At 56.6% G+C, this 24,937-nt stretch overlaps 2 protein-coding genes across 5 annotated transcripts in view; one reads left to right on the forward strand and one right to left on the reverse strand.

Moving 5' to 3' along the window:
• Nucleotides 1-24,937, reverse strand: part of LOC132493267 (BCL-6 corepressor-like) — a 204,718-nt gene that overhangs the window by 107,119 nt on the left and 72,662 nt on the right. The gene's annotated exons all lie outside the window — the stretch shown is intronic.
• On the forward strand, nucleotides 1,168-24,323 carry LOC132493277 (BCL-6 corepressor-like). Of its 4 annotated transcripts, none has more exons than XM_060103635.1 (4): nucleotides 1,168-1,319; nucleotides 21,330-21,458; nucleotides 23,004-23,082; nucleotides 24,029-24,323. In XM_060103635.1, the coding sequence occupies exons 2-4, from the start codon at nucleotides 21,370-21,372 to the stop codon at nucleotides 24,140-24,142; spliced, it is 282 nt and encodes a 93-aa protein (XP_059959618.1). In that variant the 5' UTR covers nucleotides 1,168-1,319; nucleotides 21,330-21,369; the 3' UTR covers nucleotides 24,143-24,323. The 4 variants fall into 4 exon arrangements, with proteins under 4 accessions (XP_059959618.1, XP_059959614.1, XP_059959615.1 ...); XM_060103631.1 differs by lacking the exon at nucleotides 1,168-1,319 and adding an exon at nucleotides 18,848-21,174; XM_060103632.1 differs by lacking the exon at nucleotides 1,168-1,319 and adding an exon at nucleotides 18,848-19,286.

A 24,937-nucleotide genomic window follows, 5' to 3' on the forward strand; every position in this document is an offset into this window, starting at 1 on the left:
CCAAGCTTATAAAAATTTTTGTACTTTAATCATATAGCGATTTTACAACATCTTTTCATTCACATTTTAAGATATTTTGTTCAGTAGATTATCTCATTTTGAAACTATTGATTTATATATACATACTATGTAAATCTTAGTATATATTTCTCAATGACTAGATTAGTGCTTTCTTAACTACTTAAATTTGTTTAATTCATATTGTTGTTCTTCAGCATTTCTTTTACTCACTGGAGCCTATCCCACTGACGTCAAAAAGCCTGAAAACTCTGAAAATCCCATTTAAAGTAACTGTATGGAAAATCGTTAAAATAACGTATAATAATGGTAGAGAAGAAGTGTATTTAACACTGTGCTGAGATTATTCCATTAATAAAGAGATTCATCAATAATTCTAACATTCAGACATATAATCAAAATGAAAAACAATCATAATACTGAGCAATGACATTTTCAATAAAGGGAGATATTAAATATTGTATAGGAAACGAGAATCTGCAAAGCAGATAAGTTGGCAATGATTATACATATATTTAAAATACGTTGAAACAGTCATAGACAGTTTTTCTTTTTGGATGGAAAGAGGCATATTGAAGTGTTTAAGCACTACTTCAACTGGAATAGATATTTAGACACTATACAGAAAACACATGATTGCAGAAGAGCAGATATTAGCAGGTGTGTGAATGTGTATGTCTTGAATTAATGCATTTTCTTTTATTCAAAAAGGAGGAGAATGCCAAATTTACTTTAAAGGTGGCATTGTGGTATGTTAAAGTTCCATTCTTAGACTTTTGCTGCTGTTACTGTTCCTTTAGTATTCACCAAAGAGTACCGTCCTGTCATTTATCCAAGTTAGAAATCTAGAAGCAATCCTAGGATTCTCATTATAGGGTCCCCTACCTTCATGCTCCCCCCTCAAGAAGTAACAAATTCTTGGCTCTCCTATATAGGAAAGCTCTCTCCAATGTACGCCTGCTCTGTAACTCTCCGGGTCTCGGCGCGCGGCTGGGAGAGCCGCCCCCGCCGCCCCCCATCCCCTCGGCTCAGGATCAACGGGCCGCCCGCGCCGCCGCCGCCGCCCAAGTCGGTCTCTCACTCTCCCAGGACGCGCGCCCGGGCGGGGTGTGCGCAGCCAACTCGGTCCAAGCGGGGGAGGGGAGGACATGGGGCGAGGGGGACGCCACCCATGTGGTCTGGGGTTCGGACCCAGCTAGGCGAAACGCGCCGGGAATCGATGACGGCTGGGGAAACTCGGGCAAACCTTTCTTGGGGAATCACCCCTCCGACACCCCGCCGCCCAGGCGCTGCAACGGAGGGTGAGCGGAGGGTGAGCGGAGGCTGGGGGAGCTCAAACTTGCGAGAGCTGGAGGAGGCGTCGGGCAGGCGGCGGTCGCCCGAGCGCTGCGCCTGCGGGGGGAGGGGAGGCGGCTGCTGGGAGGGAGGGCGAGCTAGAGGGAGGAGGGAGGGGGAGGAGGAAGAGGAGGGAACCAGGGAGGGGGGACGCGTTGGGATCGCGGCGCGCGGCGTCCGACGGAGTCTGGGCTCCCAGCGGCGAGGTGAGGCGGAGCTACGCTCCTTGCTGAACGCGAACCGAGCTCGGCGGCAGCGGGGAAGACGCGCCGGAGCCCAGACCGCGACCGAGAGCGGGAGCGAGGCGGCAGCGGCGGCGGAGGGGGAGCCCGCGAGCTGCCGGGCGGGGAGCCCAAGCCGCGCTGTCGCCGCGCAGGGAAGACTTGGCCAACACACTCACACACACACGTTCACACACCCAGCCCGAGCTGGCGCTCGCGGCTAATCGTCAACATGGCGCTGGGGCTCCTGCCCGAGCGCGGGCGGCAGCAGCGGCGACGCGACAGCTGCTGAGCCCGGCCGAGCCCGGCCCAGCCCGGCCGAGCCCGGCCCAGCCCGGCCCAGCCGCCGGAGCCCGGAGGATCGCGCGGGGCTGTCGCCACCTGCCCGGAAGCTTTGAGCCCGCCCCGCCCTGCCCCGCCCCCGCCCCCACCCGGCCCAGAGCCCACCCCTCGGCGGGGCCGACCCCGAGGGCAGCCGGCTGGCAGCAGACGGCGGGGGAGGCGAGCGGGCGCGGCGCCGTGAGCGGGTTGCGGGCAGCGGGGGACGGCAAACTTTGTAGTTTGCCGCGCTTCCCCGGCCCGGCCCCTTCTCCCATCGCCAACGTCGCCACCCCACTTTCCTCCAACCCCGCACACCTCTCCCCACCCACCCCACCTCCCGTCGCTCCTCCTCGCCGCCTCAACTCTGCTCCGGGGAAAACTTCAAAGCGCCGGATCGCAGGCTCCCCGCTTACTCCCCGGCTGGGGATTTCAGGTCAGTGCCCGGAACACCTTTCCCCGCGTAGGCTGCGCGGGCTGGCGGGCGTGCGTGCGGCGGGCTGCAGTCGTCCCCGTCCCTCGGGGCCCAGACTAGCGGCGGGTGGCTCCTCTGACTCTCTCGCGTACCCCTCGAAGCTTGTGCCTCGCGCTTCACTTTGGCTGCTTTGCTCGCTTTCGTTTTTATTTCCTAGCTGTAAGTTATTAAAAATGCAGCCAACCTAAGCGGCCCGGCGTGGGCTTCGGGGAGGGAGGGGCGCGGCGGTGGGGGGGCTGCCGCCCCCCTCGGGGCTGGGAGGAGAGCAGGGAGTTCGCGGAGTGGAAGTTTGCAGGCAGTGTGTGCCTGTGTGCGCGGGAGCGCGGTCGTCGCTGAGTGCCGCGAGTCGGGCGTGGGGGGCGGGGGGGTGAGCTGGTCTGGAAGTTGGGAAGCTCGGCTCGGCGTTAGCTCGCTAGCAGGAAAGGGAGGGCGGCGGGTTCCCGTCTGCTTTCTTTTTCGACTCGGGAAAGAACTGTAAAAACCCCCAGCCGCCGCTGCCTCGTCTCTCCTCTCCGGGGGCAGCTCGTTCTTGCTCGTGGAACGACGGCGTGTGCGTGCGCGAGGGTGTGTGTGGCGGGCGCCCCGGGCTGAGCCGAGTTCGACCTGCCGCCGCTGCCGCGCGACTCGGGAGGGGAGTCCCGGTTTTTTGTTTTTTTGGCTTTTTTTGGCTTGCTCCAAAGCGTGAATCACGTGGATTAAAAAAAAAATACTAGGAAATGGAGCAGAGCGAGGGGTTCCGACTCTGCCCCCCCTCCCGCTAGCCAGTCAGGTCAGACGCTTTGTTTTGTAAATGTTCTTTTAAAATTTTAATCTGCCACCCTGGTCCACCCCCACCTTCCCCGCGACGTCGTGGGGTTGGTTTTAAGTTGTGAGACCCCAGGGGTGGGGGTAGATCGGGCGGGGGCGGGGGCGGCGGCGGGCGGTGGGGCGAGACCTGGGTCCTCCTCTGGGTAGCGTGGAGTCTGGTGGAAAGCCCTGTAGGGCGTGTGCGAGTCTGCGGCCGGAGGAAGTTGGTCCCACTCGGAGGGCGTGCGGCGCAGAGGCTGAGGGCGAAGAGGAACTTGCGCACCCGGGCGCGATCCTCGGCCGAGGCGGGGAGGGCGAGGCGCCGCTGCGCCTTGGGGCCCGCGCTCGGAGCAGGCGGGCGGCTGCGCTGCAGAGCCTCCGCCAACTAGGGGGCTCGGGGCGGCGGCGACGTGCTCCTGCTGTTTACCAAGCAAGCCCCGGGGCGCCGTGTGCGGAGTAGGGCAGCTCGAGGCACGCGTGGTCCCGGCGGGCTTCCCGCCGCCTGCACTCTTGAGTGGGCACGTCCCCGGGTCCCTGAGACGGCTGAGCCTGGCCGCGTGTAGGCCGAAGCCGGGGCGAGGCTTAATTTGCAGTTAATGAATCTTTTCCAGAAAGTCCGCGATCTCCAGCTAGAGGCTGTGAGTGCCCGCGCGCGAGGGCGCGCGCCGCCGGCGTCTAAAGGGTTGGGGGGTTGCGGGGATGGAAGAGCGAAGGAGGGGGGAGGGTTATGTGTATTTAAAAACAAACCTTAAAAAAAGAAACCAGCGCGCTTCAAATAGGTATTCGTACAGCCTCTTGTGTCTAGAGTAGACAGCTCAGGGTTTTAGCTGTTTTTTTTGTTTGTTTGTTTGTTTCTTTTTTGAGAGAAGGCCAGAGGAGGGGTAGTGGTATTTGCTTCTAGGGGTAGTCTCTGGAGAAAAATCCTTAAAATGACTTAGGAATAAAAACGAGGAGGAAATGGCCCACCCCAGAAGGTGGTGGGTGGTGAACGCAGACAGACTTGGGTATTTGTAGCCATGGGACACTTGCTGTGGCACTGGAAACGGACACCGCGGGCCGAAATCAATCCTTACGAGGTGTTGGATTCGGTTTGGCCAACAGAATTGCTTGTGTGGAAGGCATTTTAATTGTCGGCCTCCGAGACTCCTGTACGTGGACACTTGGAAAACACATTTGTTTCTCGACCCTTCCCACTCCACCCCCGACCCGTTATCTGGTCTGGGCTTTGCAGTGTCGGTTCCCGTGTTTATTTTGGGCATGATTTCACCGCGAGGAGGAAGCGGGGAGATGGCGGTGATTAATATGCCGTCCAGGTTTAATCCGAGGCTGGCCTTTAGTGTGCGGGTTTACGCCGCCACTCACCGGGATTGCCTGGGGTAGTCGGGGGGGGGGCGCGGGGTTCGGGCGCCAGGCGCTCCGCGGGCAGGTCGGGGTTGGGGCTCGGACGGCCCCAGCGCTGTCCTTTGAGGCACTGTCACCAGTAGGTGACTGAGAGTTAATTAGGAAGTGTTCTCCGGATCAGTGGGGCGCACAGCTCATTAGCGATTCTCTCCAGCCCTTTGCAGGGCCGGCCGGACCTGTGCCTCCCACACAGGCCGGGACCCCGCGGCCCGGGCTGCGGAGAGCGCCTCTGGGAAGTGGGGAGGGATGGGCGGCGAGGGGCGACCGGGAGGTGAGTGTAACTTGGCCGGGCGGCGCGTTGCGTGCGGCGCCTCGAGGCCCGCGCAGCCCGCTCTTTCTTCCTGCTCTCCGTCGCCTCGACTGTGTCTTTAACTCGCTCCTGCTCGCGTCGCTGCCTGGCTGCTGCTCCCCGCCCAGTTTGGGATTAGACAAGATCAAAATAGGACTGCCCAGCGCGCAGAGCTGTGACTGTGCCTCGGCAGCCGGGCTGGCGGGAGCGCTGTGGGCCGGGGCCGGGGCCGGGGCGGACCCGCTGTGCCCTCGGGGCAGCCCGAGCCCGTAGAGTCCCACCCCGACCCTTCAGGCGCGGTCACGCTCCAGCGTTCTGTCCGCTGGGAACCGTGCGGGCAGGGGGACCTGGGTAGGGTCTCCGCGCTCTCGTGGGTGTTGTTGGTGTGCCTGTGATAGATGGGTCTAGACAGGCATGCAGGCTCCCTCCCGGCTGAAGGACGGGAAGGGCGGGGCGGGCCGCGGAGGCGGCGGCAGACTCCCGTGAGCGAGCGAGCCTTCGGGCCCAGGGACCAGGGTGGAGGGAAGGCTGCGAGGGTTTCTCTTAACCCTTTAAAGACGATAGGGAGAGTGGGGGTGGGGAGTGTAGTAGAAATTCCTGGAGGCAAAGTAGCCCCCTGGGGAGAGGAGGCGGGAGTCTGGGCTTAGGGTTTTCCTTTCTCTTCTGTGTATGCAGTCTCACATCCTGGTACATTGGGCTCGATTCTTCGACGAACCAAACGCAGCTGCTAGGTGATCTAATTTGACCCGATACTTCTCAATGGGGAAGGTGTGAACACACACAGTGGGCACCCTCACTTAAGGAAGTGAGTTGGGGAGATGCAGAGGTTAGACCTTACCGTTCCCAGCGGCCCAGTATGTGAAGGTCTGCTCAGAGCTTTAGTCAGTGGGGCCTCTGACCGAGAGTGTTGCCTACCAAAGACCCAAGCCTGAAATGCCTGTCCAGTGCGTACAGGTATGCGTCGGAGAGAGCAAAGGGGTCCTTGAGTTGTCTATGTAAATAAAAACACTTTTAACCATGAACTTGTGGAGAGTTCAAATAAGATATGTGCAGGGAGGCAGCCTCCAAACAGGAGTTGGACAGCGATGTGTACAAGATCGATCATTTTATATACATCCATGGCGTCAACATTGAATGGGTCTAAAAATTTAATACAACTCTGCAGGCATTGGTCTCGTTCTTTCCCTGAGGTAGACCCCTGAGGTAGGTGGGTTACCCTATAGAGAAATGAATCATTAGTCACACTCCTCTCTCCTTCCCCCTCCTCTTCCTTTTAGGGTTTGTAGTCTTAGGGGATCCTCTAGTTACATTAAACTGCAAACCCATATTGGTCTGGGAACAAGCCCCATTATAGGCAAAGCAAGAATGTAAGTCGTGGGGAGGTGTACGTGTTAGACAGGAATGCACAGATTAAGATGTGCGCCTGAATGACATGTGCTGAGACAAATCAAGACACTTGGGCTCTGGTGCCCACATGGAACAAGAGATAGAGAAGAGAGAAAGAACTGGCCATGAGGACTGTAAACATGGGTATGCAAATACTGAGACCTAGAGCGAGATTCTAGGAGAAAATCCCAGACTTTGTTGAGCTAGAAACTGGAGCAGAATTTCTGTAAGTTCGTTCGAGAGACAAAAGCCCATTTAAAGGTGTGAAGAGGGTCACTTGGAAACACGGAAAGCATTCACATGCATACATCCATGCTTAGATACACAGGCTGAACGACAAAAACTCCTCAGTGCCTGATAAAGATTTTCCTGCCCGGTGAGACACAGCAGGGCACGGAAGTGTGGGCCACACAACCACATTCGCACACTCATTCACTGGGAAATACTGTGTCTTTGGCTAGAGGGAAACTGAGGGCGACGGTGCCTAGCTAAGGGTGGATGGCCCTTGGTTACTAAGATTGCTTCTGGTTATAGTTTCTTCCCATCTAGAGTGGGGAAGAGAGTATGTCTTGAGCAGGTAGGAGGATTTCTGAAAGATTTTTGAGTTCTGGACCCTGAGAGGATGGATGGTGGAGGAAAAAGAGGAGTAGCTTTGCATTCTGGGTCGGAAGCAAGGGATGTTGCGCTCCTCTAAGCCCTGTTTGCTAAGGTGGCGCAGGGCCTAGTTGAACTGAGAGAGACTGAACCGAAAGAAGTGCGAAGCTCGGCCTCTGGGCGGAACCAAGGGGAGGTATGCTTACTTTCCCTTTTTTTTCCCCCCACCTTGAGGAGACCGTGCGGGGACGGCCAGCGTAGGGAGGATTAGCAGGCGCCTCTGTGACCCCAGACGCGCGCGTAAACTCGGCTTGGGTTTGGTTTGCGCGTGGCGTCGGTTTGCCGCGGTCCCTCTGTCTGAGCCCAGCCGGGAATTCCAGCTTTTATTGGGAAGACTGCACTCGGGTGGAGCCCTTGCTGGGTTGGGCACGACAGCCGGGGCTGGGCAGGAGGCTCGCCGGCCTCCGAGCCGCCCGAACCCCAGGACGGTCCTCGGGAGTGCCCAGCGGCCCCGGCAATGCCACCTCGGTGGTTTCCACGAGGGCGGCAGGCCCGGCAGACCCAGCCCGGCGGGGCGTGGGGCCTCACGGGTCCACTTGGGCCGCCGTACCGCCCCTCTCCCCGCTGGCCCCACGGCTCCCCCGCTAGCCCGAGGCCGAAAGGAGCTCTGAAGGCCCTTTGTTAAGCTCCAGGGTCACACCCGTGCCCTGGGGGCCGCGCAGGGGCGGGAGGACCTTCTCCTGGCTGGAGGCCTCCAGCCCTCGGCTCACAGGGGCCTCGGCCTGGAGGGGCCTCGCCCAGTCAGGGGAGGGGAGGCCTCACCGGGCTGCCTCGCCCGAGTGAACGGCAGGATTCCGTCTGTTTGCAAGGCTGGCTGCGCTGCCGGGGCCTGGATGGTGGCGCTGGCTTGAGAAGCGGCCGGGGCAGGAGTGGAAGGTCTTCTCAGGCCACCCCCGTGGCAGCCAAGCCGCCTGTGCCCCGAGCACTTGGCCGGGGACGTCTCCCAATCTCCAGCCCAGCCCGTCGGCTTTCGCTGGTTGCCCCCCATGTGTTCCTCCGGAAGGGATAGCTGACTTTCTGTTGGATGGGAATTAACCAACGAGCTTTTCCCGCCCCCGCAACGTTTCTGTATCAGGCCCCTTTTCCCAGCGGAGGCTCATTTCCGCCGGCCTCTAGTCGAGGGTATTGGAATTGGGGGGGGCGTCCCCGCACTTTGTTATTTCTTAGAACCATGTCTCCCCGGCCAGCCATCGCCCCTCGGCGCCCATCGGCTCTGGCGCCCCGTGATTAGACTAGCGGGGAAGTCCGCTAGGAGAAGATCCTGACAGCATTAAATAGAATTTGATCTAAAAGACAGTTTCCAGTATAATCTCCGTTATGCATCACAGACTCCCGGTGTTATTTTGTGGAAGGCGGACAATGATCAATTTACATTGACCCGGGGCTGGGCGAGCTTTTAGATGGTAATTGCCATATTGATTTGCATGCAAAAAGGAGACCTGCTAAAGTTAAAGACCGGAAGCTAAATGAAACTAAATTTATTGTCTAGGTGCAAACCAGAGGAACTACTGGGGGGAAGAGGGTGAGTGAAGTCAGGGTGCCAGGGGCAGAGCAGGTGAGAGGCCCAAGAGCTCCGGGAGGTCACAGATTTGGGAGCGATCTTTGCCCTGGTGATTTCAAAACGTGAGGAGGGGGCTTGTTTAGGGTATGGGGACCCAGCAGGGAAAAGTTATAAACAGGCACTATTGCATTGAAGGCACTGGGATCTTTTGATGCTAATAGTAACTGCGAGGGGGGAGGAGAGGTTTATAGGGTTATAGGGGTCTTCCTGCACCATTTCCGGCACCCCCCATTTCTGTTGTTCTACCCGAGCGCTTATAACCGTGCCAAGGGCACCCCAATTCTTGCATCTGAAGAGTTAAATTTTTTTTTAAAGACAGGCCTTAAACTTTCCCCGCCCCCCTCCCCCCCCCCGCGAGTAGGGGGCGGTTCTGCATGCAGCTGCGGGCAGACCTAGACCTTTGGAGGCTGCGGGAGTTCCTCCCCGGACGCTGCAGCAGCCCCAGACTCGGCCGGACGCCGATCGCTTTGGGAAGCGGCTCGTTCCAGGTGGCCCAAGTGGCGGGGGCGGGGGAGGGTCTGCCGGGGCCAGGGCCTCACGGTGCCCGGGGCGGGGGGATCACCTCCCTGGAGGTTGGAAGGGCCTGCACGGAGGGTGTGGAGGAGGGAAGGCGGGGGCTGGAAATCCTGTCCCAATCGGCGGTGATCGCCAAGGCCGGAAAGTTTAAAAAAGAGAGAAAGCCACTGGCTGCAAGCCAGGGGCTGCCGGGCCACGCGGGGCGTGTTTGGCTGACTAGAGGGGTGAGGACCCGGCTCCGCCATCGCCTCGGTCCCTCCCGCTGCGGAGGCCCTGGCCTGCCGCAGGCGCTCCTGGAGCCATTTCACGCATCCGGAGCCTCGGCCACTGGAGGAGCCACCCGCCCGGGGCCGGGAAGCCGCAGGGGCGGCTGAGTGTCCGGCGCTCCTGCCCGTTCCCCTTCCCACCGAGCTGAGCTGGAGACGGCCCTCGGTCGTGGAGCCTGTGGCGTCTGTGGCCTCGGGTGTGGATGGTTCCCGGAGCCTCTGAAAGCCCGGGGCAGAGCAGGAAATTGAGGATGGGGTGGGGAGGGCATGTTGAGCGCTGACCCTGCGCTGCTGGGATGAGAAGTTGGGGAGAGGAGAGAGAACCCCAACCTCCGGCTTGTCTCGGGACTTGGCTTTTTGTGGGGACCCCCAGGAGTCCAGGAGGGTCCAGCATCTTGCAAGCCGCTTCCCCCTCAGTTGCCTCCCCAGCCCACTTTGGTCCCTGGGCTTTTCATTAAAGTCCTAGGAAAGGTAGATGTAGGCAGTCTTTCCAAAGGGCTTTTGCTCTGTCTAGATAATTTGACTGATGGCTTTATGTGGCAAAACTAGTGTGGCAAGTCTTCTTGTAGTTCCAGGTGTCAGCACTTTTTCCAGAGACCTAAGAGTAGCACCCACCTCCCACTGCCTGTTCTGGGCTCCTGGGGGAGGGGAAAGTGGAGCCTTGTTGGGAATCCCTGGCCTCACAGCAGGGTGTTCCAGTGTAGGGAGATGGGTAGGATGTTGGCAGAAATTTCGAAAGACTTCACATGGACCAAGAGATTTCTGGATGTAGGAGAAACTAGGATGCGGGCTCCTTGTGGACCGAATTTCATAGGTGTTAAGTGCTATCCTTTTACTCTGTATTGGAGTACAAGGGCTAAGGAAGCCTTCCGAACTTCTTGGGGATTCTGGATGGCACAATTTGACCGATAATTGGCTCCTCTCCGCAACTCCAGGACTGAGTTTGACCGTGGCCCATTTTTACTAGCTGTGTGACCTTGGGGACAGGTTATTTATGGCCTCTGAGCCTCAGTAAGTTTCTTCATTTGTAAAACTGGGTATAATTTTCCACCTTTAGGATCAAAGAATACTTGGCACATAGTAGGCCCGGAGGATTAGTAATTGCTTTGAATGACTGGTCAGATTCCTATAGGTTGCTTCTCCGTTCCCTGCTGCCCCTGAGATGCCCGCCGCCCCCCCCCCCCCCGCCAAGACCTGCGTAGGCCAGTGTCTGGGGACCAACCTGCAGGTTAAGCTCCCCTCCAAGGGTATTCCTGAGGCTATTCCTCCAGGTCTGCCTCCGTGGGTTCCTCCTTCTTTCCCTTTGTTACAGTTCTTTGCATTCTGGGCTTTAAAGGAATCCATATGAAAAGGCTGGGATTTTTTTTTCTCCCCCTAAGTGGGATCATTTATATGGTTAGGAATTGATTCCAGAACCGGTATCTAGGTGCTCTTTGGCAAGTCCTCCCGTCATTCTTTCGGGGGGAGGGAACAGCAACGGCTGGAGGGGAGAGACCTGGTGGGAAGAGGTGAAAGGGTCTGGCCCGCTGCAGAGGCCAGAGGTGCTGTGTGGTTTGTCTGATAGGGATTAAGTCCGGATGTTATGAGGTCTCAGTGTGGTTTTCAATAAAAGTCTGTCAGGGATTGCTTCTTTTCTATGGATATGTATTTTAAAAAATTTACTAGCATGAGAAGAAAACCAGACCTGTATGGATCCAGGCTGGTAGTAAGCTACTGTGATCAGGTTTCCTACTAGACTCCCAGAGGGGAAGTCAGCGTTTGATTGAAGCTACACTTGGTTCTTGACTCTCTGGGGATGCCTGCTCTGAAACAGGAGCCCTCCCTTTCTCTCCTCCCCCCCACCCCCCTTTTCCCTTCTTCCCCTATAAGCCTTTGTGCTGAAAGAGCTTCAGTAGGCATGAGCCCCTGGTACCTCTCTAAAGAATGCCTTCCAGTCTTTGCTGACATTGTTTTGTGAACAGTGGGTTTTACTAGGCCAGCAGTTTTCCCCCGATCTTAGCTCACTATTTTAGAGGTTCGAGTATGCCCAGGATGCGCCCAACTGCAGTGCTTTCCAGTGTGTGTAGCCAGGGCCTTGCCTGTAATCTGAAGACACCTTAACCTTTGCCCTAGGTGCCCCCCCGCGGGTGGGGGTGGTGAAGGTGGGGAGAGCAAGGACAGGGGATCTTGTTGAGCGTCTGTTTGTTTTCTCCAGCCACAGAGGCAGAGGGGTGGAGTGGGGCGAGGCCGAGAGTACGTTCCAGCCTTGGGTCTGATTTAAAACTTGGTTTAATTGGAGAAACTCTTAGGCATTTAACAGTTCTGTACAAATGCAAACTTGACATAGCTCTAGGCCTACGTCAATTAGGAAAGAATAAATGAAGTACAGAGATGTCCAAACTATGTAATTCCTAGAGTTGTCTGCCCTCCCATAAACACATGACAAGTGCCAAGGCATTTCCAGTCAAAACACCCATGGAACCAGCAGCCTCCATCCTTTGTATTTATTATTTTATTAACAGCATTTTACAGAGCATTTAACAAGCACAGCCTGCCTGCTTTCCACCACGGCTCTCAGCAGACTGAGGGGTGGAAAACAGATGGGGGTGGCGAGGAGTGGTCTCTAGAAGAGACTTCTAAGCTGGAGAAATCTCTTCAGATGGGCAAGGAAAAGGAACATTTGGGGTTCCTTTCTCCTGGCCCCAAAGAGAAGACAAAAGTAATGCTTTGGAGGAAGAAATCCCCTCTCCCTTCTCCGGAGGAAAGTTGTGCAGATGTGGTCTGTCTAGTCTCCACTTGGATTCCAGAAGGTGTGAAGCAGGGTCTGCTTTCCCAATACTCTGCCCATCAGTTATTGGTGCTTTTCAAAGAATAAGTATTTGTCTGTTATCATTATTCTATATCCTGGTGGAAGGTTTATAAGGAAAACTAATGCCTTTCTTAAGTCATAAAATGAGCCTTGTATGATTACTTAATTAAAATCTATTTAAGGACCGATTAGGCGTGTAATTTGCGCTAATAATGACGATGATGGAAATGTTCGACTTAACCAAAAATCATAAAAGGAGACATTTTGATCAGTGGGGCGACCAGGAAGGATTCAGGGAGTTGGGCGGTTTTCCGAAACACGAGGCTTTGGGCTGCAGAAAGTGCCGAGCTGCCTAGCCTCTGGGACCACGGTAGAGAGGGCTGCAGGACCCCAGGCTTGGCCGGGGCAGGCCGACCCACGCTTTGCTGAGCAGAGAAACCGACCCTGGGAGTCTGAACAACCTTTATTCCCAGCTGAGGAAATGGGGGAGGGGGCCTGAGAGGAGGAAACTCTGGGAGAGAGCTGATGAACCCCACAGAACTCTGCGCGAAATGGCTGTGTTCTCTTGCTTTAACAATCAGCAGCGACACACGCATTGCTGCCTAGGCTAGCCTTGGCTGGAGCCTGGAAGGGTGGGGGGAGGGGGGTCTCTTGTTCTGGAGAAACCTGCCAGCTGCTGGGCTTGGTGCGAAGGCAGACACAATGCTGCTGTTGTTGGTTTGATCTCTAACTGGATTGTTAGTCTGGCTTTAACTGTGTGGTAAGGGGGGAATGTGAAGGCTGTTTACAGCGAGTGCAAATAATGTGACAGCTGTTGGTGCAGGAGCAGCGCTGTGCCTCCTCGGCGCTCACACAATGCGTGCACTGTGCAGGCCCACGGAGAGCTGCAGAGGTGGCCGCCCCTTGCTGGCCCGGGAGCCCTCGGATGCGCTGCGAGAGAGCCCTCCGGCGGCGGCACCCGCACCCCCGCACCCCGCGACACGCATCTTTCTGGCTCCTGGGATCGTGGTGGACGTGCGCGCTGGTTGGTGTGTTGTGGTTTAGGGAACTTGTTAGGCAGAGGTGGCAGGAGAAGGCCTGCGGGGTCACGAGTGTCAACTGTCTGGAGGGGTTTGGCCGGGATCTGTTGACCTGGGGCCTCAGTGGCTTGTGACCGGGTTGTTAAGATTTGGGAAAATAACTTTCCACCCTAAAGCAAGCCTGTTGGAAAGAATGTATTAACTGAAGGCTTTCTGGAAATTGCAGAGGCTCTGAAGGCCTTTGTCCTTCCTCTGAAATGGCCCTGTTATTCAGACAAGTTCAAGAGACAGGCGGCCGCTGTGTTCTCTGCCCTCGGCCCCGTTTCCTGGATTGGAAACACAAGTGTGTAGGTTCAGGACCCGAAGGGGGGTGAATGGGGGTGGGGAGGGGTGCAAGTCGGCTTTTGATCACCCGCCTCCCTTTGCCTTCCCGCTTCTTAAGAGCGCGCTTGCCTTTCAGCTGCAGGACCAGCGGTGCTGTCTTGAGCTCTGCCCACAGCGCCACCCACTGTGTGACTTAATCAACGAGATGCCCGCAGCCCGGCCTTCTCTGAGTTCCTGGTCCTCTGCCAGGCACTGCGGGGAGGCGCCAGGGTGGGAGGGAGAACAGTTGGTGGGTGGCAGCAATACCCCGCTGGGCCGGTCCAAGCTGGCGGGCTCAGGATGGTCCTCAGGATGGTCCAGAAGCTGGGCCTGCCCCTGGGCTGTCCTGGGGCAAGCTGGGTGTCAGCACCACTCCCCCCAACCTCAAGGTTGAAGGCTTCCGCAGCCCTGGCCCCCGGGCTTTGGAGGATCATTTAGAGCTGACTTAATTCTATATCCTGCCCTTCTGTGTGATTTCGGCCCCTGAGTGTACAGCTTGCAGGATATCTGCAAATTACGGGTCCACCTCCGCTCCCCCCTGCCCCCACATCTACTCTCTGAGTTATAATGTGGACTTCTACATCTAGTTGGGTTCCCTAGTGGGGAGCTGGGAGATGCTTCTGGAATGATACATGAACTTCGGTGCCAGTTCTAGAAATGGGTCTCTTTTTAGGACGTGTGCCATTTTCTGTAGGAATGTTGCTTGCAAAACGAGTTTCGCCTTGGAGGAAAGGCGGAAAGATAAACAAGCCTGCAACGCCAAAGGCTGGCAGTCTTTCCCTCCTTCCAGCTCTCTTAAAGCAGCCGGGCTGCATTTCCAGGATTAGACTCGTGCTTGTGAAGAGGGACTCTGGTTGGCTTTTTTTTCCCCCGAAGCAAATGCAAATTAGAGAAAAATAATTTTCTTTCAACGATATGCAACGTATGAGTCACTTGTTATCGTGCTCCGAGGCAGGCCTCATTTGCGCGTCTGCCAGCTCGCTCACATCTGCTGGGCGCTGTTTGGGGCATTTTAACCTTGGTGGTGTCGTGTCTGGTCCCACGGGTCAAGGAGGAGTAATTAAGCTCTGAACAGCTAGAAAAATTCACGGGCCCCCACGTCTACCGCAGTTTTCCCACAGCTTTGTTTGGGGTGTTCCGGGTTCCAAGATGAACAGACGTGGGGTTCCTATTGTTCCTCGTAAAGAAAGTGGGAGCCCCTGTCCTCCTCTGACCCTCATCCCCAGCCTTCCCAGGACTCCCAGGCTGCACACAATCAGCAGGGAAGCCGGGTGCAGATCACAGGACCCTGTGTTTTATGCATCTTTTATTCGTAAAAAGTTCCTTTGTGCTTCCTGTGTGTACTAATGATAGCTGTCGTTCATAGCTTTCTGGTCTAGCTTGTTCCTTGTGGGGGGAGGAGTTTGCAGTGAGTTCACTTTATTTCTACAAAGCCCCGATGGAGGCTGCAGTGCAGTGACACCCCCTCTAGAGTCGTGGTCTATGGATCGTTTATTCTGGATCTGCCTCCAGGTTGTGTAGACTCCAAGTGGGAACCCGGCCTGTAGGGACCAGACCCGAGGGGGTGTGGAGGGTGGGCGGGCGGGGAGGAGAGGAGTCAGGTTGGTTAATTGCTTTCAACCTCGGTTTCCTGTCCTGGGCTGCTGCCTCCTGTTGAGGGACGCCAGCTTCCAAGTGGGGCCCCCTCTTGCATACACGCGTGGTTGTGTGTGGCACAACCGTGAAAGAAAGTGAAAGGAACAAAAAGCCGAGGCCTGGCGTCGGGAGGTGGGGTTGGCGGGGGGAAGGGGAAGTGTCTGAGGTTGGTCCAAAAGCTGACGGGGGGCCACGGCTGTTTTTGGGAAAGGGGGTGTGTGGCGGGCAGCCCCGGTTTGGCAGCGGCTCTCCCGGTTGATCCTTGCTGGTGCCCCCCTCCCCAAGCCCCCGAGCCCCCTTTTACAGCTGGCTACACCTGGCTTGCATCTTTGAACCGGGGAAGGTGGGGGAGGCTTCCACGGAGAGAACACTCCAGACTGGCCGAAGGGAGCGCAGGACGATGGGCCGGAGCGGTCTCCAGCCAGTGCCCACTCCCCTGGGGCGCGCCGCCGCACATCCTGGGTTCTCCGTGCGCCCACCCGAAGTTGCTTTTTGTCAGAGATTCAGCGGCAGGCGCCTGGGAAGGGGGAGCCCAGAGGAGCGCGCGGGCGGGGTGAGCTGGGGTCGGGGGCTGGCCGAGAGAGCCGGGGGTCCTGGAAGGTCGGGCGGGGGGTGCGTGTTGGGGGGCGGCCCCGCGCGGGGACCTGGCGTAGGAGGGGCGCGGAGCCTGCGGCAGCGCGGGTGTGTGTGGTGGGAGAGAAAATCCCTTTGCTGCCGACCTATCCGTGCTCGGGGCTGAGGCGGGGGGGGGGGGCGCCCCTCCCCCACTCGCCGCCGCTGCCGCCTCCGGTGCCGCTGCCGCTGCCGCTGCGGGCCAAGTTCACTCCCGACTGACCCGAGTGGCTTGCGGCGCTATCCTGGCGCCCTGGGAGGAGGCAGGGAAGGTTCTGGTTGCTCAAAAGGTCAGGGCCAGCCGCGTGAGTTTCCCGTCCCCCACCCCGTCACACCCGCACTCCTGCTCCGCAGCTCTGTTACTAATGCAAAACTTGGGTCGTGAGTGGGGACGCCTCTGGAGGCGGCGACAGCCATGACTTGGAGTGTGCCAAGAGACAGCGCCTGGGCACGCTGGATCACTCCTTCCACCCCTCACTCCCCCCCAGCACCCATGCCCGGCTGCAGGACCCGTCGGGCGACCTCCTTCAGCCACACCCCAGGAAGCCTGCGACCCTCGCCCCGACCTGGGGGCATCCTTGGGGTTCCCTTCTCCCCACTGCTACACATACTGGGGAAAACATCCCAGGAGGACTTGCCCCAACGCTGCACACCCTGGGCCGCTTTTTCTCATCTCCCACCTCCTCGCGGCCCCCAGTGCTAAAATAGGAACTTCTTCATCCCTCCCTTCCTTGACGCCAGTAGAGAAGTGTCTGTGTGTGACTCAGTCTGCGCTTGGAGCAGTCCCAGGAAGGGCTCCCGCGCCATGAGCTTTGGGCTTTCATGAAAGCCACACACTCTGCAGAAGGTCACCCCTCCCTGGTCCCCTCTGTGTCCCTGCCTCAGCCTTCCCTCCTCCGCAAGGAAACTATGTAGCCATTCTGGGGTTTGTTTGTTACGTAGAATGTTTAGTGGAGTCAGATGCTGTTGAATGGGTTAGATGTGACCTGCACCAGCTATTGCCAGGCAGAACTCAAGTCCATAGTGCAGTTTAATCCTCTGGAAAACACGGTGCCAAATATTTACAGATGAGGGGGCCAGAGTTGAAGAGGTCCGCCCACCTGCCCAGAGACACGCCGTGGATGAGAGTGGGAGCTGGGAGGCTGTGGTGACTGCGCGCGCGCGCGTGTCCTCCACAGAGAACCAGCCATGCCGGTGCAGCGAGAGACACCCCTTCCCCGAAGAGGTCCCCAGCCTACGGAGGACCGTGGCACATGGCATGCTGGCTGGGAGCCCTGCCGTCTGCCCGGCCTTCTGAGCCGGAAGTTCCCCAAAACCCGTCCAGGTCTTCTTGGTCACTAACTGGATAAGTGCCTGATGCGGCATGGGGTGCCTAGAGAGTGAGGCCCTAGGAAGGGGCACCGTTCGTATTGGAGTGGAGTTGGGATGGTTTGGTGGCACTGCTTCCCATTCCGTCGCTGTCACTTGACAAGCGTGCTGTGCAGACTTGAACCAATCCATCAGCGCCTCAAGGGCGGAGGCAGTGGAAAGCGGCCCGGTGCCAGGAGGAGCTGGGGTGGAGAGAAAGGAGAGGTGGCAGGAGTGGCCTGGTGCTGCCTTCCTCCCTGCGCTCACGCCAGCCTCTCACGGCCACTGCTCCTTCCTTTGCAACCTGTTTGTTGCCTGCCAAGGGAAGTCGCCTTTAAAGAAAAAAAACAAAACAAACGTTCTCTCCTTCTCCTCATTCCATAATGGTGTCTTCATGGCAGGAATCGGCAGAACGGTGGTGGGTGCAGCTGGGGACCCGTGTGCCCCCTCGTGTCTTTTCACAGAGGGCCAAGGTGCCCTCGCTCAGGGATGCCGAGGTTGGGGGGACAGCTCCTAATTTTGGTCCCTCTGACCTCTTTCTGCCAATCAGGCTCTTCTCCCCAGCGTCCAGGCCAAGCTCGGATGCTAATCATAACTCTTGGCTCCCGGACCAGATGACTGCCCAAGTCTGTCGAGGGAGACTCAAGCTCTCCTGTGCTTGCCCCTAGGGCCAGACCGAAAGCCGGAGACCACGCTGCAAGTCTGAGTTTTGCAAGCCGGGTCTCTCCCAGAACTGGGTGTTCAGCGGGCAGCCACCACAATTCCTGGTCTGTTCTTCAGAAACCAGACGCTCTTCCGTCTCCCCGGCTGACCCCTTCTCTTGGCCACCTTCCCTCTTCATCCCTGTCCCACATCCTTGCCCCCTTCTCTCCACTGCTGGAAAAAAGGGTTAAAACCCAGAGCCAGGGTGTAGCTTAGCAGCTCCCACTGGAAACAGGTTGGTGCTTGTAAAGTGCTTTTCATGACTGACTTCACACATCTTGGCACTTCCAGAAGCATCACCCACCTGTGGAAGAAAAGGGTGGGGTCGTTGAGAAATAAGGGCAGATGAGCCTCTTATATACAGCAGCAAAGCGCCTGCTCTGTCTGTCATCTAAATCACGTCATTTGCCCCCTGCAGCATGACCCACAGCCAAGGGTCAGGGAAGTCACTTCTGAAGAACTTTTCCTTGGAGGTTAAAAAAAAAAGAAGAAAGTAAGAAAGACCCCCAACTATTTCAATAGCCGCTTCTAGAAGAGGAATGGGGTGAGCGTGGCGGTGTCTCTGACCCTATCTCTGTGTCCCTTGCGCCCAAGATCCCCTTAGTTAGTTTAGTTCTACATCCCAGAGAGATGGGGGGTGGGCCCGTTCGTTCTTCAGTGATGGTGGGGTGTACGCAGTATGGCCTTTGCCCAGGATGAGGGTGTTCCTGCCCAGGGTTTGGGCTGTCACTCTGGAGAAGGGCCTCACGCCAGGCAGGGCCCCCAGCTCCTTGGCCCGTTCCGCTCAGGTCCATCTTTGGCCCGGAACCTGAAGAGTTAAGTCTTTCGCTCGTTGCAATGAAATTATGGCTGGCAGTGGCGCCGCTGTTTGTTCAACAGACCTCCACTTTTAAACAGTTCACAAAAAGTTCATGGGGCACCTAAAGTTTATAAGTGTGTGTGTGTGTGTGTGTGTGTGTGTGTGTGGGTGGGTGGGTGTAGTCAGCAGGATCCAGTACTGAGCCTTGCCCCTCCTCCTCTTGTTTCTTCACGTCCAGCCCCCCCCACCCCGCCCCGCGCCGCCTCCACTCCCGTGACACCGGACCACGCTCGGGGCCTCAACGGACCACGCTCGGGGCCTCAACCCTCCATCTGACCCTGTGCACGTAAGAACACTTCATCCTGACACTGGGTGTTATTTATCTGTGCGGCGTTAATATTGAAAACCCCACCAGTCAAGACCTGGAAGGGCGGGGAGAGGCTTTGACAGCACCCCATGGTCCCAGGTGTCTCTAAACTGCATTCCCCTCTCATGCTAAGTCCAGGCCGCCCTTTCTAAAGAAAAGCCCTTTCAAGGGAAGGGGGCTGCTGGCCCTTTTTGAGGGGAGGGGAGAGGGTTCAGTAGGATGATTGTGGCAGGGGCCTTTCTGTTTCCTCAGTCAGGTGCTCAGAGGTCCTTGTCCCAAGGTGTGACAACTGAAGGAGACATGTAAGAGGCAGCTTGTGTAAGTTTTGAAGACTGGAGCACCAGAAGAAGATTGGGGCTTCGAGGGCACACACGCTTCGTCCCTCATCCTTTTCTTAAGGGTTTGATGGAGTGACCCTTTGGCTTCTGGTATAATGTCCAAATTTCATCATGACACCCAGCCAGGGGGTGGCATGGTGTGGTCCTCCCGCTGCAGCCACGGCCAGGACACTTGCACCGAGGAATGTTGTTCCTCCACCTTTTAGATGAGGCTTCCCTGGACATCTTCCTTTTGGTCTTCCTTTTGTAGAAGGGGCTGCAGGGGTTAGGGAGGGGACACTTTGTTGAACGTGCCTTCTGGTCGGCCCTGCACTAGTGGTGGCCTGCCCCCAACTTGATTTGTATGTTCGAAACACGGAAGAACAGCCCGTGAGCCCCCCACAGAACCTTCCTTGATGCCCAAGTCCATCTGAGTCCACCTTTTCGGGGCACTGTGGCCAGCCACTGGAAATGCCCCAGTCTGTCTAAAGAAAGGGACGCTTCCAAAAGAAGTAGCTTCTCTAGAATCCCACCAGGCCAGACACAACTGGGAGATCCCTGCCTCTCCTCCAGCTTCATCGTTGAGCTCTAACTATGCGCCGTGTGTCTGCGGCGTGGGACTCTTGATGAACAGACGGTGTTCTCCTCTGTATAGGGGCCGATGGGGGATGCTGGTGGACAAAAGCCTGTGTTAGGACAAAGAAATGCAGAGGGATAGCCTGGCTGGCTTTGGGATTCAGGTCTCCCAGGTGCTCGCCGACCCCACCCCTAGTCACTCTCGGAAAAAGAGTCCCCAGTCCTTGGTGGCTCCCACCCAACAGACCTGGCAGTCAGCTCCGTGTGCTAAAGTGTAAAAGCAAGCATTTGCGTATTTTTTCCTGCTAACAAAGGAAATGTGTCGACTTGGGGAACATTTGGGCTTTCGGAAGCTGTGTGGGTGGGTGTGTGAGGGAGGAGAAAGAAAAGTTGCCCCCATGAGCTGCAACACCAGTGATTTCACACTCAGGTTTGGGTCCTGTGTAAAGAGGCCGTGGCTGGGGGGGGGCCTCCCCCGCCACCCCGCCCCGGACAAGGGAGTCTGTGAGCAGGGGAATTGCCTAGGGCCATCGGTCCCAGGCGTTAAAGGCTCCCCTACTTATTAACCCAGCATTTAACAGCAGGATATGGAGCTGAAGCGCAGTCAAAAGAAACGGCTCAACCTCCAAAGAGCAATTAAAATCCTGCACGAGGATAAATCACGCACCGTGATAATCCTGTGAATAAAATGCAGCTTGTCCTGACCCTTCACTCATGCAGCAAACTAGAATGTGGTGTGGGTGGGGCTGGTGGGCCGGGAAGTTAAGGAGGGGGCGGGGCTCTCCCCCGTGCCTCAGCAGCCTCCCCCCTCCTCCCGGTAGACGGAAAACGGGTGGCTTCTGCTTGCTCCCCGTGGGCCGGAATCTTGCAGCCCCAGCCCCAGCCCCAGCCCCAGCCCGGCAGCCTGGGCTGCTATGATTTCTGCACTCGCTCCTGATTGCTGGTCCCCAGCGAGCAGGCGTCATTGAATTACTCAGCCGCCTCCCTCTGCAGCTCCCAGGCCAAACCACCCAGGTTTGGGGCTTAATCTAATCTAGGGCTCGGGTGGGGTGGCTCGCCAGCCCACTGACTCTTTTTACCCCTCCATCTGTAAGTCACACGCACCGCAGCCGTGGAAGTGAGTCGTAGTTTGGGCCGCCACACCGGACTGTTGTGCCTTTTATCCCACACCCCACCCCTGTCCCCAATCCTTTCAGCCACAAGAAGAGTCAATGTGGGGCTCCCTGGAATCTAGCACCGTCCACTTTCGATCCAAGTGTGTTCTCCAAAAGGCTGGGAAAGGGGAAGGGAGAAGGGAGAAGGGCAGGTTAAGGGTGTCATGTGCTGTACCTTGAATGGTGTGGCCTGTGGCTCTTGAACTCTCTGCATCCCCAGCGCCTCCTGCCAGGGAAGTTCCACCTCCCTCCTTGAACCTCTGGCTCAGGTGTGTTCCTTTGCTTCTGGCCATCTGTAGAACGTGGAGCAGGGTCTGCCTTCCCAAGTGCATTCTGTATGAAGTGCCTAGAAGGAGGGTGTTTCTCTTGTTCCCTTTGGCTCCTTTTTTATTCCACCTCCTGGGCTTCTTTTTGTTTTAAACAGACTAGACGCTTGAAGAAAAGCTGCCATCCAAGAAGACGACATGCTTTCAGCACCCGCCCCCCCGTATGGGAATGTTCACAGCTGGATGAACAGCGAGAGGGTCCGCATGTGTGGGATCAGCGACGACAGGTAATGCGCGTGTCCGGCTGAGGCCTGGGGAGAGCGTGGGTCCTTCCTCAGGGCTCCTGAGCAGAGCCCCCCCCCTTCATGTCCTCACAGCCAGAGTGGGCCCTAAGGGGGTAGGGGGGAGATCTCCTGCCTAGCTGGTGGCCCTTGATTTACAGTTTTAACAGGCAACCTGGCTCAGCGAAGCATTGCCGCCTTTTAAGAGGTTAGCCCCTAAAGCGGCCTTTGAGTTTACTTTCGTCCTTAATTTATTATTTCATATTTACGAAGGAGAATTAATCCCAGTCTATATGCTGCTTTAACTCTAAATGTCAGGAGTGTGGGCCCAGGTGGATCGGCCTTCGATGTGCTTTTTTTTTTTTTTTTTTTTTTTTGCTGTACGCGGGCCTCTCACTGCTGTGGCCTCTCCCGTTGCGGAGCACAGGCTCCGGACACACAGGCTCCGCGGCCATGGCTCGCGGGCCCAGCCGCTCCGCGGCATGTGGGATCTTCCGGGATCGGGGCACGAACCCGTGTCCCCTGCATCGGCAGGCGGACTCTCAACCACTGCGCCACCAGGGAAGCCCCGATGTGCTTTTAAAACAAATAGTTTGCTCAGTAATAAATGGGACGATAGCCACCCTTCACACCATTGAAGCCCAGGGTTTCTCTGCGTCCTCCGCCACCTGTTAAGCGAGGCCACTGGCTCCTGGTTTCAGTCACCCGGCAGCTCTTTTATGCTTCCTCATCAGTAATTTTGGAGTGCGGGGTAGAGGCAGCTAAGCAGTAGATAATTGAAGCTGCTCTTCCGGGTAATGATGAAACTTCTCTCTGCCGCTTGTCAGTGATTTTATCCTGGGGATTTGGAAGTTGGCACCAAGCACTTTCTTTATCGATGCTCTCTGATAACAAGTTCCAGGGGCAGCCGCAAGCAGCCTGGCACAGATGTGCGGCTTCCCCTGGAGCAGCTGACATTTGTATGATATTAGTGTGTTATCCCCCATCATTTTGATAGAGGCAGTCAAATATGGCTTCATTATCACCATGGAAACCAGTTTCATAGGACATGGTACCTAACTTTGTTTGGGGAAAAGTTTTGAAAGCCTGTCCTCACGGGTAACACAGAAGTGACTGATGTAGCCAGCTCGCAGACTCCAGCCTTGAGGTCCCCACTTTGGCTTTGGACATTGTATTACTTCATTCCTGTCCTCAGGTAGAGCTTATAAGGGTCTGCTAGGACAGCAGAGCCCGGACTGTCCTGCCCGGCCTCTCTGGAGGAAAAATTGTGAGGGTGACGTGGTTGTGCAGAATTTCTGCCTTACCCACCTCGAGGACGTAGCATCTGTGATTTCACATCCCTGTTGCCCTGCCTTTCCTTTGTTTTTCCCAGTCCCGTTGAATCACCATTCGGGGACAACTTTCAATATGGGCCATTGGGGAGGATTTTTTTTTTTTTTAAGGGCAGTTGGAAAAACGGAGTTATTAGAAACTGGTCTATTCTGGGGCAATCTATGAAAGATGGATTAAGTGAGGAATGCTTTCATGAAGTTGGTGTGTCCTTCTAAATAGGAAAATTCCTGTAAACGAAGGTGACACTTCAAAGGCCGGACTGGAACTAAGGGAAGAAAACCCCTGGAATCACAACGTGGTAAGAGATTAATGGCTTCTATTGATGTGCTGAGTATCAGTGATCTGTAATCAATCGTGCATTCATTTGCATACCATTAAAGGGCCTTTTGGGGGCGGGGCGGGGTGTTTCAGGGCAGGGCTGAGTAGAAAGCCTAGGCCGCAGGACGAAGCCTCACCCAATTTCTTCCTGGCTCGCTTTCTTGGCTGTGCTCGCCATTTACGTCCTCGTCCCCTGGTGACTGGTGGGATACGTGCCGCCTTTTCTTCGATAAGCTACGTGCCACATCAGTGCTCCCAGCTGGATAAATGTGTAGCCTCCAAGTAGACCCTTAGGGTTTCCCTTCCCAGTAAAATATGAAACAGAGCTGTCTTCAGATTCCAGGGAGAGGAAGTCAAAAGACACAACTACAGTTTGACCCGCGGCCTCTTTACTGATTTAGAAATGAGACAGCTCAAGTCCTTCGTTCCTTACTGTCCCCCTGAAGGTTGGGTTTTGTTATGTTAAAGAATGCCTCCCGGCTCCATCCGGGAAAAACGCAGTGCACATCGCCCCGCCCCCACCTGACTGGGGCCTGGGGAGGGTGAGTCCGAGTTCTGTACCCCACGAGGGTGGTTCTGAGAGCAGTGGAGTCGGTATCACCTCAGTTGCAGCAAAGAATTTCTGCTGAGAAGGTGGATCTTCCAGAGTTAATAGATGACTGAATTAATGCAGGGGCCTCAAGTCTACAGGGACCAACGTTTTCCGTGCTTTGAGGACACTAGTTGGACACCGGTGAGGCGGCAGGCAGAGGAGGGTTCTGGGTAAGCGGGGAGGGGGCCAGAGACCTTGTGAATCCTTTAGTTTTTAACCGTTTCGGCTCAGATGTTGAGGCTGATGTCCTATTGAGCTAGTCCGCGGTTTCTCTTTGGGATGGGCTGCTTTGAAGGCATGTCCTCGGTAACACCCATATTCTTCTTCTGCGAAGGTGGACGCGACCACGGCCCATCGGATCGATGGCCTGGCAGCGCTGAGCATGGACCGCACGCACCGGCCTGATCCGGGAAGGGCTGCGTGTCCCCGGAAACATCGTCTATTCTAGCTCGTGTGGACTGGGCTCAGAGAAAGGGCGGAAGGCTGCCACAATCATAGGTGGTCTGGGGTTTTCTTCCGAAAGAAACCCAGAGATGCAGTTCAAACCGAATACACCCGAGATGGTGGAGGCCTCCGCTGTCTCCGGAAAGCCCCCAAATGGCTTCAGTGCTATATACAAAACGCCACCCGGAATACAAAAAAGTGCTGTCCCCACGGCAGAAACACTGGGCTTGGACAGACCTGCCAGCGACAAACAGAGCCCGCTCAACATCAATGGTGCTAGTTACCTGCGGCTGCCCTGGGTCAATCCCTACATGGAGGGGGCCACGCCAGCCATCTACCCTTTCCTCGACTCGCCAAAGAAGTATTCCCTGAACAGGTACAAGGCCTTGCTACCTCAGCAGTCCTACGGCGTGGCCCAGCCGCTGTATTCTCCGGTCTGTACCAATGGGGAGCGATTTCTCTACCTGCCGCCACCTCACCACATCAGTCCCCACATCCCATCATCCCTGGCCTCGCCCATGAGGCTCTCGACGCCTTCGGCCTCACCAGCCATCCCGCCTCTGGTCCACTGCGCAGACAAAAGCCTGCCCTGGAAGATGGGCGTCAGTCCTGGGAACCCGGTCGATTCCCACTCGTATCCCCACATCCAGAACAGTAAGCAGCCTAGGGTGCCCTCTGCCAAGGCGGTCACCAGCGGCCTGCCGGGGGACACGGCTCTCCTGTTGTCCCCCTCGCCTCGGCCTTCACCCCGCGTCCACCTTCCCTCCCAGCCCGCTGCGGACACCTACTCCGCGTTCCA

Source organism: Mesoplodon densirostris, chromosome 7 (genome assembly GCF_025265405.1).
Source record: "Mesoplodon densirostris isolate mMesDen1 chromosome 7, mMesDen1 primary haplotype, whole genome shotgun sequence".
NCBI classification, from domain to species: Eukaryota; Metazoa; Chordata; class Mammalia; order Artiodactyla; family Ziphiidae; genus Mesoplodon; species Mesoplodon densirostris.